This window comes from Oncorhynchus keta, chromosome 30, assembly GCF_023373465.1.
Source record: "Oncorhynchus keta strain PuntledgeMale-10-30-2019 chromosome 30, Oket_V2, whole genome shotgun sequence".
Classification (NCBI taxonomy): Eukaryota; Metazoa; Chordata; class Actinopteri; order Salmoniformes; family Salmonidae; genus Oncorhynchus; species Oncorhynchus keta.
This window is the reverse complement of record NC_068450.1, coordinates 25,085,600-25,099,028: the sequence shown is the minus strand read 5'-3', so window position 1 is coordinate 25,099,028 and position 13,429 is coordinate 25,085,600. Positions and strand designations below refer to the sequence as shown.

The 13,429-nt window shown below is 36.2% G+C and overlaps 1 protein-coding gene across 1 annotated transcript in view; it reads right to left on the bottom strand.

Annotated features, from left to right (window-relative positions):
• The window catches only part of aff2 (AF4/FMR2 family, member 2), a 359,750-nt gene that overhangs the window by 31,382 nt on the left and 314,939 nt on the right, over nucleotides 1–13,429 (bottom strand). Inside the window, exon 17 of the mRNA XM_052487000.1 lies at nucleotides 117–180. Within this exon, the coding sequence (XP_052342960.1) occupies nucleotides 117–180 (64 nt within the window). The remainder of the gene's footprint in view (nucleotides 1–116; nucleotides 181–13,429) is intronic.

Sequence of the window (13,429 nt, the reverse complement as noted above, 5' to 3'; positions counted from 1 at the left end):
TTATTAAGACCAGTGTCTGGCTGAGACAATGTCAAAAAAAATATTCTCTACCAAAGTAAATGCTGTATTAAATGGTTTTAATACATTTTGCGGTGGCTAATTAAACAACAGCTTACCAGTGCATCTGCTTTGTGCTTCAGTTTCTTGGCTTCCTGCATGTAGTAGTCTGCAGTGTGAACTCTGTGGAGAACACGTGCATTGAGAATATGTCAGTCATTTCAGTTATGTTGGAAATATAAATCTGTTTGCAGTTGTGTGACTGCCTGGATTGCTTAAGGATAATGTTGTCCTCCAAATGCTGAATATGTTTCATTTTGAATTATCAATATAGAGGAACTCGACTTTGTATTCACATCCCACACATACGTCAACTTCCCTGGGTTCTGTTCTGTTCCATTTTAATCATGTTTGAGACTTAAATGAGTACATACATCATGTCATTCAATCTGTCAGTACATCATGTCATTCAATCTGTCAGTACATCATGTCATTCAATCTGTCAGTACATCATGTCATTCAATCTGTCAGTACATCATGTCATTCAATCTGTCAGTACATCATGTCATTCAATCTGTCAGTACATCATGTCATTTGATCTGTCAGTACATCATGTCATTCAATCTGTCAGTACATCATGTCAATCTGTCAGTACATCATGTCAATCTGTCAGTACATCATGTCATTCAATCTGTCAGTACATCATGTCATTCAATCTGTCAGTACATCATGTCATTCAATCTGTCAGTACATCATGTCATTCAATCTGTCAGTACATCATGTCATTCAATCTGTCAGTACATCATGTCAATCTGTCAGTACATCATGTCAATCTGTCAGTACATCATGTCATTCAATCTGTCAGTACATCATGTCATTCAATCTGTCAGTACATCATGTCATTCAATCTGTCAGTACATCAAGTCATTCAATCTGTCAGTACATCATGTCATTCAATCTGTCAGTACATCATGTCATTCAATCTGTCAGTACATCATGTCATTCAATCTGTCAGTACATCATGTCATTCAATCTGTCAGTACATCATGTCATTCAATCTGTCAGTACATCATGTCATTCAATCTGTCAGTACATCATGTCATTCAATCTGTCAGTACATCATGTCATTCAATCTGTCAGTACATCATGTCATTCAATCTGTCAGTACATCATGTCATTTGATCTGTCAGTACATCATGTCATTCAATCTGTCAGTACATCATGTCATTCAATCTGTCAGTACATCAAGTCATTCAATCTGTCAGTACATCATGTCATTTGATCTGTCAGTACATCATGTCATTTGATCTGTCAGTTCATCATGTCAATCTGTTAGTACATCATGTCAATCTGTCAGTACATCATGTCATTTGCTCTGTCAGTACATCATGTCATTCAATCTGTCAGTACATCATGTCATTCAATCGGTCAGTACATCATGTCATTCATTCTGTCAGTACATCATGTCAATCTGTCAGTACGTCATGTCAATCTGTCAGTACATCATGTCATTCAATCTGTCAGTACATCATGTCATTCAATCGGTCAGTACATCATGTCATTCAATCTGTCAGTACATCATGTCAATCGGTCAGTACATCATGTCAATCTGTCAGTACATCATGTCAATCGGTCAGTGGATCATGTCAATCTGTCAGTATATCATGTCATTCAATCTGTCAGTACATCATGTCATTCAATCGGTCAGTACATCATGTCATTCAATCTGTCAGTACATCATGTCAATCTGTCAGTGCATCATGTCATTCAATCTGTCAGTACATCATGTCATTCAATCGGTCAGTACATCATGTCATTCAATCTGTCAGTACATCATGTCATTCAATCTGTCAGTACATCATGTCATTCAATCTGTCAGTGCATCATGTCATTCAATCTGTCAGTACATCATGTCATTTGATCTGTCAGTACATCATGTCATTCAATCTGTCAGCACATCATGTCATTCAATCTGTCAGTACATCATGTCATTCAATCTGTCAGTGCATCATGTCATTCAATCTGTCAGTACATCATGTCATTTGCTCTGTCAGTACATCATGTCATTCAATCTGTCAGTACATCATGTCATTCAATCTGTCAGTACATCATGTCATTCAATCTGTCAGTACATCATGTCATTCAATCTGTCAGTACATCATGTCATTTGATCTGTCAGTACATCATGTCATTTGATCTGTCAGTACATCATGTCATTTGATCTGTCAGTTCATCATGTCAATCTGTTAGTAAATCATGTCAATCTGTCAGTACATCATGTCATTTGCTCTGTCAGTACATCATGTCATTCAATCTGTCAGTACATCATGTCATTCAATCGGTCAGTACATCATGTCATTCATTCTGTCAGTACATCATGTCAATCTGTCAGTACATCATGTCATTCAATCTGTCAGTACATCATGTCATTCAATCTGTCAGTACGTCATGTCAATCTGTCAGTACATCATGTCATTCAATCTGTCAGTACATCATGTCATTCAATCTGTCAGTACATCATGTCATTCAATCGGTCAGTACATCATGTCATTCAATCTGTCAGTACATCATGTCAATCGGTCAGTACATCATGTCAATCTGTCAGTACATCATGTCAATCGGTCAGTGGATCATGTCAATCTGTCAGTATATCATGTCATTCAATCTGTCAGTACATCATGTCATTCAATCGGTCAGTACATCATGTCATTCAATCTGTCAGTACATCATGTCAATCGTCATACATCAATCTGTCAGTACATCATGTCAATCGGTCAGTGGATCATGTCAATCTGTCAGTATCATCATTCAATCTGTCATCTGTCAGTACATCATGTCAATCTGGTCAGTGGATCATGTCAATCTGTCAGTATATCATGTCATTCAATCTGTCAGTACATCATGTCATTCAATCTGTCAGTACATCATGTCATTCAATCTGTCAGTACATCATGTCATTCAATCTGTCAGTACATCATGTCATTCAATCTGTCAGTGCATCATGTCATTCAATCTGTCAGTACATCATGTCATTTGATCTGTCAGTACATCATGTCATTTGATCTGTCAGTACATCATGTCATTTGATCTGTCAGTTCATCATGTCAATCTGTTAGTACATCATGTCAATCTGTCAGTACATCATGTCATTCAATCTGTCAGTACATCATGTCATTCAATCTGTCAGTACATCATGTCATTCAATCGGTCAGTACATCATGTCAATCGGTCAGTACATCATGTCAATCAATCTGTCAGTACATCATGTCATTCAAATCTGTCAGTACATTATGTAATTCAAATCTGTCAGTATATCATGTCATTCAAATCTGTCAGCACATCATGACATTCAATCTCTCAGTACATCATGTCATTCAATCTGTCAGTACATCATGTCATTCAATCTGTCAGTGCATCATGTCATTCAAATCTGTCAGTACATCATGTCATTCAATCTGTCAGTACATCATGTCATTCAATCTGTCAGTACATCATGTCAATCTGGTCAGTACATCATGTCAATCTGTCAGTACATCATGTCAATCGGTCAGTACATCATGTCAATCTGTCAGTATATCATGTCATTCAATCTGTCAGTACATCATGTCATTCAATCTGTCAGTACATCATGTCATTCAATCTGTCAGTACATCATGTCATTCAATCTGTCAGTGCATCATGTCATTCAATCTGTCAGTACATCATGTCATTCAATCTGTCAGTACATCATGTCATTCAATCTGTCAGTACATCATGTCATTCAATCTGTCAGTACATCATGTCATTCAATCTGTCAGTACATCATGTCATTCAATCTGTCAGTACATCATGTCATTTGATCTGTCAGTACATCATGTCATTTGATCTGTCAGTACATCATGTCATTTGATCTGTCAGTTCATCATGTCAATCTGTTGGTACATCATGTCAATCTGTCAGTACATCATGTCATTCAATCTGTCAGTACATCATGTCATTCAATCTGTCAGTACATCATGTCATTCAATCGGTCAGTACATCATGTCAATCGGTCAGTACATCATGTCAATCAATCTGTCAGTACATCATGTCATTCAAATCTGTCAGTACATTATGTAATTCAAATCTGTCAGTATATCATGTCATTCAAATCTGTCAGCACATCATGACATTCAATCTCTCAGTACATCATGTCATTCAATCTGTCAGTACATCATGTCATTCAATCTGTCAGTGCATCATGTCATTCAAATCTGTCAGTACATTATGTAATTCAAATCTGTCAGTATATCATGTCATTCAAATCTGTCAGCACATCATGTCATTCAATCTCTCAGTACATCATGTCATTCAATCTGTCAGTACATCATGTCATTCAATCTGTCAGTACATCATGTCATTTGATCTGTCAGTACATCATGTCATTTGATCTGTCAGTTCATCATGTCAATCTGTTAGTACATCATGTCAATCTGTCAGTACATCATGTCATTCAATCTGTTAGTACATCATGTCATTCAATCTCTCAGTACATCATGTCATTCAATCTGTCAGTACATCATGTCATTCAATCTGTCAGTACATCATGTCATTTGATCTGTCAGTACATCATGTCATTTGATCTGTCAGTTCATCATGTCAATCTGTTAGTACATCATGTCAATCTGTCAGTACATCATGTCAATCTGTCAGTACATCATGTCATTCAATCTGTCAGTACATCATGTCATTCAATCTGTCAGTACATCATGTCATTCAATCTGTCAGTACATCATGTCATTTGATCTGTCAGTACATCATGTCATTCAATCTGTCAGTACATCATGTCATTCAATCTGTCAGTACATCATGTCATTCAATCTGTCAGTACATCATGTCATTCAATCTGTCAGTACATCATGTCATTCAATCTGTCAGTACATCATGTCATTCAATCTGTCAGTACATCATGTCATTCAATCTGTCAGTACATCATGTCATTCAATCTGTCAGTACATCATGTCAATCTGTCAGTACATCATGTCATTCAATCTGTCAGTACATCATGTCATTCAATCTGTCAGTACATCATGTCATTCAATCTGTTAGTACATCATGTCAATCTGTCAGTACATCATGTCATTCAATCTGTCAGTACATCATGTCATTCAATCTGTCAGTACATCATGTCAATCATGTCAATGCATCATGTCATTCAATCTGTCAGTACATCATGTCATTCAATCTGTCAGTACATCATGTCAATCTGTCAGTACATCATGTAAATCTGTCAGTATCATGTCATTCAATCTGTCAGTACATCATGTCATTCAATCTGTCAGTACATCATGTCATTCAATCTGTCAGTACATCATGTCATTCAATCTGTCAGTACATCATGTCATTCAATCTGTCAGTACATCATGTCATTCAATCTGGCAGTGCATCATGTCATTCAATCTGTCAGTACATCATGTCATTTGATCTGTCAGTACATCATGTCATTTGATCTGTCAGTACATCATGTCATTTGATCTGTCAGTTCATCATGTCAATCTGTTAGTACATCATGTCAATCTGTCAGTACATCATGTCATTCAATCTGTCAGTACATCATGTCATTCAATCTGTCAGTACATCATGTCATTCAATCGGTCAGTACATCATGTCAATCGGTCAGTACATCATGTCAATCAATCTGTCAGTACATCATGTCATTCAAATCTGTCAGTACATTATGTAATTCAAATCTGTCAGTATATCATGTCATTCAAATCTGTCAGCACATCATGACATTCAATCTGTCAGTACATCATGTCATTCAATCTGTCAGTACATCATGTCATTCAATCTGTCAGTGCATCATGTCATTCAAATCTGTCAGTACATTATGTAATTCAAATCTGTCAGTATATCATGTCATTCAAATCTGTCAGTACATCATGTCATTCAATCTCTCAGTACATCATGTCATTCAATCTGTCAGTACATCATGTCATTCAATCTGTCAGTACATCATGTCATTTGATCTGTCAGTACATCATGTCATTTGATCTGTCAGTTCATCATGTCAATCTGTCAGTACATCATGTCATTCAATCTGTCAGTACATCATGTCATTCAATCTGTCAGTACATCATGTCATTCAATCTGTCAGTACATCATGTCATTCAATCTGTCAGTACATCATGTCATTTGATCTGTCAGTACATCATGTCATTTGATCTGTCAGTTCATCATGTCAATCTGTTAGTACATCATGTCAATCTGTCAGTACATCATGTCATTTGATCTGTCAGTACATCATGTCATTCAATCTGTCAGTACATCATGTCATTCAATCTGTCAGTACATCATGTCATTCAATCTGTCAGTACATCATGTCATTTGAAGTCTGTCAGTACATCATGTCATTCAATCTGTCAGTACATCATGTCATTCAATCTGTCAGTACATCATGTCATTCAATCTGTCAGTACATCATCATTCAATCTGTCAGTACATCATGTCATTCAATCTGTCAGTACATCATGTCATTCAATCTGTCAGTACATCATGTCATTCAATCTGTCAGTACATCATGTCATTCAATCTGTCAGTACATCATGTCATTCAATCTGTCAGTACATCATGTCAATCTGTCAGTACATCATGTCATTCAATCTGTCAGTACATCATGTCATTCAATCTGTCAGTACATCATGTCATTCAATCTGTCAGTACATCATGTCATCTGTCAGTACATCATGTCATTCAATCTGTCAGTACATCATGTCATTCAATCTGTCAGTACATCATGTCAATCATGTCAATGCATCATGTCAATCTGTCAATCATGTCAGTACATCATGTCATACATGTCAATCTGTCAGTACATCATGTCAATCTGTCACATCATGTCATTCAATCTGTCAGTACATCATGTCATTCAATCTGTCAGTACATCATGTCATTCAATCTGTCAGTACATCATGTCATTCAATCTGTCAGTACATCATGTCATTCAATCTGTCAGTACATCATGTCATTCAATCTGTCAGTACATCATGTCATTTGATCTGTCAGTACATCATGTCATTTGATCTGTCAGTACATCATGTCATTTGATCTGTCAGTTCATCATGTCAATCTGTTAGTACATCATGTCAATCTGTCAGTACATCATGTCATTCAATCTGTCAGTACATCATGTCATTCAATCTGTCAGTACATCATGTCATTCAATCGGTCAGTACATCATGTCAAATCGGTCAGTACATCATGTCAATCAATCTGTCAGTACATCATGTCATTCAAATCTGTCAGTACATTATGTAATTCAAATCTGTCAGTATATCATGTCATTCAAATCTGTCAGCACATCATGACATTCAATCTGTCAGTACATCATGTCATTCAATCTGTCAGTACATCATGTCATTTCAATCTGTCAGTACATCATGTCATCTGTCAGTAATCTGTCAATCTGTCACATCATGTCATTCAATCTGTCAGTACATCATGTCATTCAGTACATCATGTCAGTACATCATGTCATTCAATCTGTCAGTACATCATACATCATGTCATTCAATCAGTACATCATGTCAATCTGTCAATGCATCATGTCATTCAATCTGTCAGTACATCATGTCAATTGTCAATGCATCATGTCATTCAATCTGTCAGTACATCATGTCAATCTGTCAATGCATCATGTCATTCAATCTGTCAGTACATCATGTCAATCTGTCAATGCATCATGTCATTCAATCTGTCAGTACATCATGTCAATCTGTCAATGCATCTGTCAAGTCATTCAATCTGTCAGTACATCATGTCAATCTGTCAGTACATCATGTCAATCTGTCAGTACATCATGTCATTCAATCTGTCAGTACATCATGTCATTCAATCTGTCAGTACATCATGTCAATCTGTCAATGCATCATGTCATTAATCTGTCAGTACATCATGTCAATCTGTCAATGCATCATGTCATTCAATCTGTCAGTACATCATGTCATTTGATCTGTCAGTTCATCATGTCAATCTGTTAGTACATCATGTCAATCTGTCAGTACATCATGTCATTTGATCTGTCAATACATCATGTCATTCAATCTGTCAGTACATCATGTCATTCAATCTGTCAGTACATCATGTCATTCAATCTGTCAGTACATCATGTCATTTGATCTGTCAGTACATCATGTCATTCAATCGGTCAGTACATCATGTCATTCAATCTGTCAGTACATCATGTCATTCAATCTGTCAGTACATCATGTCATTCAATCTGTCAGTACATCATGTCATTCAATCTGTCAGTACATCATGTCATTCAATCTGTCAGTACATCATGTCATTCAATCTGTCAGTACATCATGTCATTCAATCTGTCAGTACATCAAGTCATTCAATCTGTCAGTGCATCATGTCATTCAATCTGTCAGTACATCATGTCATTCAATCTGTCAGTATATCATGTCATTCAATCTGTCTGTACATCATGTCATTCAATCTGTCAGTACATCATGTCATTCAATCTGTCAGTACATCATGTCAATCTGTCAATGCATCATGTCATTCAATCTGTCAGTACATCATGTCATTCAATCTGTCAGTACATCATGTCAATCTGTCAATGCATCATGTCATTCAATCTGTCAGTACATCATGTCATTCAATCTGTCAGTACATCATGTCAAACTGTCAATGCATCATGTCATTCAATCTGTCAGTACATCATGTCATTCAATCTGTCAGTACATCATGTCATTCAATCTGTCAGTACATCATGTCATTCAATCTGTCAGTACATCATGTCATTCAATCTGTCAGTACATCATGTCATTCAATCTGTCAGTACATCATGTCATTCAATCTGTCAGTATCATGTCATTCAATCTGTCAGTACATCATGTCATTTGATCTGTCAGTACATCATGTCATTTGATCTGTCAGTACATCATGTCATTTGATCTGTCAGTTCATCATGTCAATCTGTTAGTACATCATGTCAATCTGTCAGTACATCATGTCATTCAATCTGTCAGTACATCATGTCATTCAATCTGTCAGTACATCATGTCATTCAATCGGTCAGTACATCATGTCAATCGGTCAGTACATCATGTCAATCAATCTGTCAGTACATCATGTCATTCAAATCTGTCAGTACATTATGTAATTCAAATCTGTCAGTATATCATGTCATTCAAATCTGTCAGCACATCATGACATTCAATCATTCAATCAGTACATCATGTCATTCAATCTGTCAGTACATCATGTCATTCAATCTGTCAGTGCATCATGTCATTCAAATCTGTCAGTACATTATGTAATTCAAATCTGTCAGTATATCATGTCATTCAAATCTGTCAGCACATCATGTCATTCAATCTGTCAGTACATCATGTCATTCAATCTGTCAGTACATCATGTCATTCAATCTGTCAGTGCATCATGTCATTCAAATCTGTCAGTACATTATGTCATTCAAATCTGTCAGTATATCATGTCATTCAAATCTGTCAGTCACATCATGACATTCAATCTGTCAGTACATCATGTCATTCAATCTGTCAGTACATCATGTCATTCAATCTGTCAGTGCATCATGTCATTCAAATCTGTCAGTACATTATGTAATTCAAATCTGTCAGTATATCATGTCATTCAAATCTGTCAGTACATCATGTCATTCAATCTCTCAGTACATCATGTCATTCAATCTGTCAGTACATCAAGTCATTCAATCTGTCAGTACATCATGTCATTTGATCTGTCAGTACATCATGTCATTTGATCTGTCAGTTCATCATGTCAATCTGTTAGTACATCATGTCAATCTGTCAGTACATCATGTCATTTGATCTGTCAGTACATCATGTCATTCAATCTGTCAGTACATCATGTCATTCAATCTGTCAGTACATCATGTCATTTGATCTGTCAGTACATCATGTCAATCTGTCAGTACATCATGTCAATCTGTCAGTACATCATGTCAATCTGTCAGTACATCATGTCATTCAATCTGTCAGTACATCATGTCATTCAATCTGTCAGTACATCATGTCATTCAATCTGTCAGTACATCAAGTCATTCAATCTGTCAGTACATCATGTCATTTGATCTGTCAGTACATCATGTCATTTGATCTGTCAGTTCATCATGTCAATCTGTTAGTACATCATGTCAATCTGTCAGTACATCATGTCATTTGATCTGTCAGTACATCATGTCATTCAATCTGTCAGTACATCATGTCATTCAATCTGTCAGTACATCATGTCATTTGATCTGTCAGTACATCATGTCAATCTGTCAGTTCATCATGTCAATCTGTTAGTACATCATGTCAATTGTCAGTACATCATGTCATTTGATCTGTCAGTACATCATGTCATTCAATCTGTCAGTACATCATGTCATCATGTCATTCAATCTGTCAGTACATCATGTCATTCAATCTGTCAGTACATCATGTCATTTGATCTGTCAGTACATCATGTCATTCAATCTGTCAGTACATCATGTCATTCAATCTGTCAGTACATCATGTCATTCAATCTGTCAGTACATCATGTCATTCAATCTGTCAGTACATCATGTCATTCAATCTGTCAGTACATCATGTCATTCAATCTGTCAGTACATCATGTCATCTGTCAGTCATCATGTCAATCTCAGTGGATCAGTACATCATGTCATTCAATCTGTCAGTACATCATGTCATTCAATCTGTCAGTACATCATGTCATTCAATCTGTCAGTACATCATGTCATTCAATCTGTCAGTACATCATGTCATTCAATCTGTCAGTACATCAAGTCATTCAATCTGTCAGTATATCATGTCATTCAATCTGTCAGTACATCATGTCATTCAATCTGTCAGTACATCATGTCAATCTGTCAATGCATCAAGTCATTCAATCTGTCAGTACATTATGTCAATCTGTCAGTACATCATGTCATTCAATCTGTCAGTACATCATGTCATTCAATCTGTCAGTACATCATGTCAATCTGTCAGTACATCATGTCAATCATGTCAATGCATCATGTCATTCAATCTGTCAGTACATCATGTCATTCAATCTGTACATCAGTACATCATGTCAATCTGTCAGTACATCATGTCATTCAATCTGTCAGTACATCATGTCAATCTGTCAGTCAATGCATCTGTCATTCAATCTGTCAGTACATCATGTCAATCTGTCAATGCATCATGTCATTCAATCTGTCAGTACATCATGTCAATCTGTCAGTCATGTCATTCAATCTGTCAGTACATCATGTCAATCTGTAATGCATCATGTCATTCAATCTGTCAGTACATCATGTCAATCTGTCAGTACATCATGTCAATCTGTCACATCATGTCATTCAATCTGTCAGTACATCATGTCATTCAATCTGTCAGTACATCATGTCATCATGTCATTCAATCTGTCAATACATCATGTCATTCAATCTGTCATCATCATGTCAATCTGTCATTCATGTCATCTGTCAGTACATCATGTCATTTGATCATCATCATGTCAATCTCAGTTAGTACATCATGTCAATCTGTCAGTACATCATGTCATTTGATCTGTCAATACATCATGTCATTCAATCTGTCAGTACATCATGTCATTCAATCTGTCAGTACATCATGTCATTCAATCTGTCAGTACATCATGTCATTTGATCTGTCAGTACATCATGTCATTCAATCTGGTCAGTACATCATGTCATTCAATCTGTCAGTACATCATGTCATTCAATCTGTCAGTACATCATGTCATTCAATCTGTCAGTACATCATGTCATTCAATCTGTCAGTACATCATGTCATTCAATCTGTCAGTACATCATGTCATTCAATCTGTCAGTACATCATGTCATTCAATCTGTCAGTACATCATGTCATTCAATCTGTCATCATGTACATCATCATGTCATTCAATCTGTCAGTACATCATGTCATTCAATCTGTCAGTACATCAAGTCATTCAATCTGTCATCATGTCACATCATGTCATTCAATCTGTCAGTACATCATGTCATTCATCTGTCAGTACATCATGTCAATCTGTCATCATGCATCATGTCATTCAATCTGTCAGTACATCATGTCATTCAATCTGTCAGTACATCATGTCAATTGTCAGTACATCATGTAAATCTGTCAATGCATCATGTCATTCAATCTGTCAGTACATCATGTCATTCAATCTGTCAGTACATCATGTCATTCAATCTGTCAGTACATCATGTCATTCAATCTGTCAGTACATCATGTCATTCAATCTGTCAGTACATCATGTCATTCAATCTGTCAGTACATCATGTCATTCATCTGTCAGTACATCATGTCATTTGATCTGTCAGTACATCATGTCATTTGATCTGTCAGTACAGTACATCTGTCATTTGATCTGTCAGTTCATCATGTCAATCTGTTAGTACATCATGTCAATCTGTCAGTACATCATGTCATTCAATCTGTCAGTACATCATGTCATTCAATCTGTCAGTACATCATGTCATTCAATCGGTCAGTACATCATGTCAATCGGTCAGTACATCATGTCAATCAATCTGTCAGTACATCATGTCATTCAAATCTGTCAGTACATTATGTAATTCAAATCTGTCAGTATATCATGTCATTCAAATCTGTCAGCACATCATGACATTCAATCTCTCAGTACATCATGTCATTCAATCTGTCAGTACATCATGTCATTCAATCTGTCAGTGCATCATGTCATTCAAATCTGTCAGTACATTATGTAATTCAAATCTGTCAGTATATCATGTCATTCAAATCTGTCAGCACATCATGTCATTCAATCTCTCAGTACATCATGTCATTCAATCTGTCAGTACATCATGTCATTCAATCTGTCAGTACATCATGTCATTTGATCTGTCAGTACATCATGTCATTTGATCTGTCAGTTCATCATGTCAATCTGTCAGTACATCATGTCATTCAATCTGTTAGTACATCATGTCATTCAATCTCTCAGTACATCATGTCATTCAATCTGTCAGTACATCATGTCATTCAATCTGTCAGTACATCATGTCATTTGATCTGTCAGTACATCATGTCATTTGATCTGTCAGTTCATCATGTCAATCTGTTAGTACATCATGTCAATCTGTCAGTACATCATGTCATTTGATCTGTCAATACATCATGTCATTCAATCTGTCAGTACATCATGTCATTCAATCTGTCAGTACATCATGTCATTCAATCTGTCAGTACATCATGTCATTTGTCTGTCAGTACATCATGTCATTCAATCGGTCAGTACATCATTCAATCTGTCAGTCATTCAATCTGTCAGTACATCATGTCATTCAATCTGTCAGTACATCAAGTCATTCAATCTGTCAGTACATCATGTCATTCAATCATGTCAGTACATCATGTCATTCAATCTGTCAGTACATCATGTCATTCAATCTGTCAGT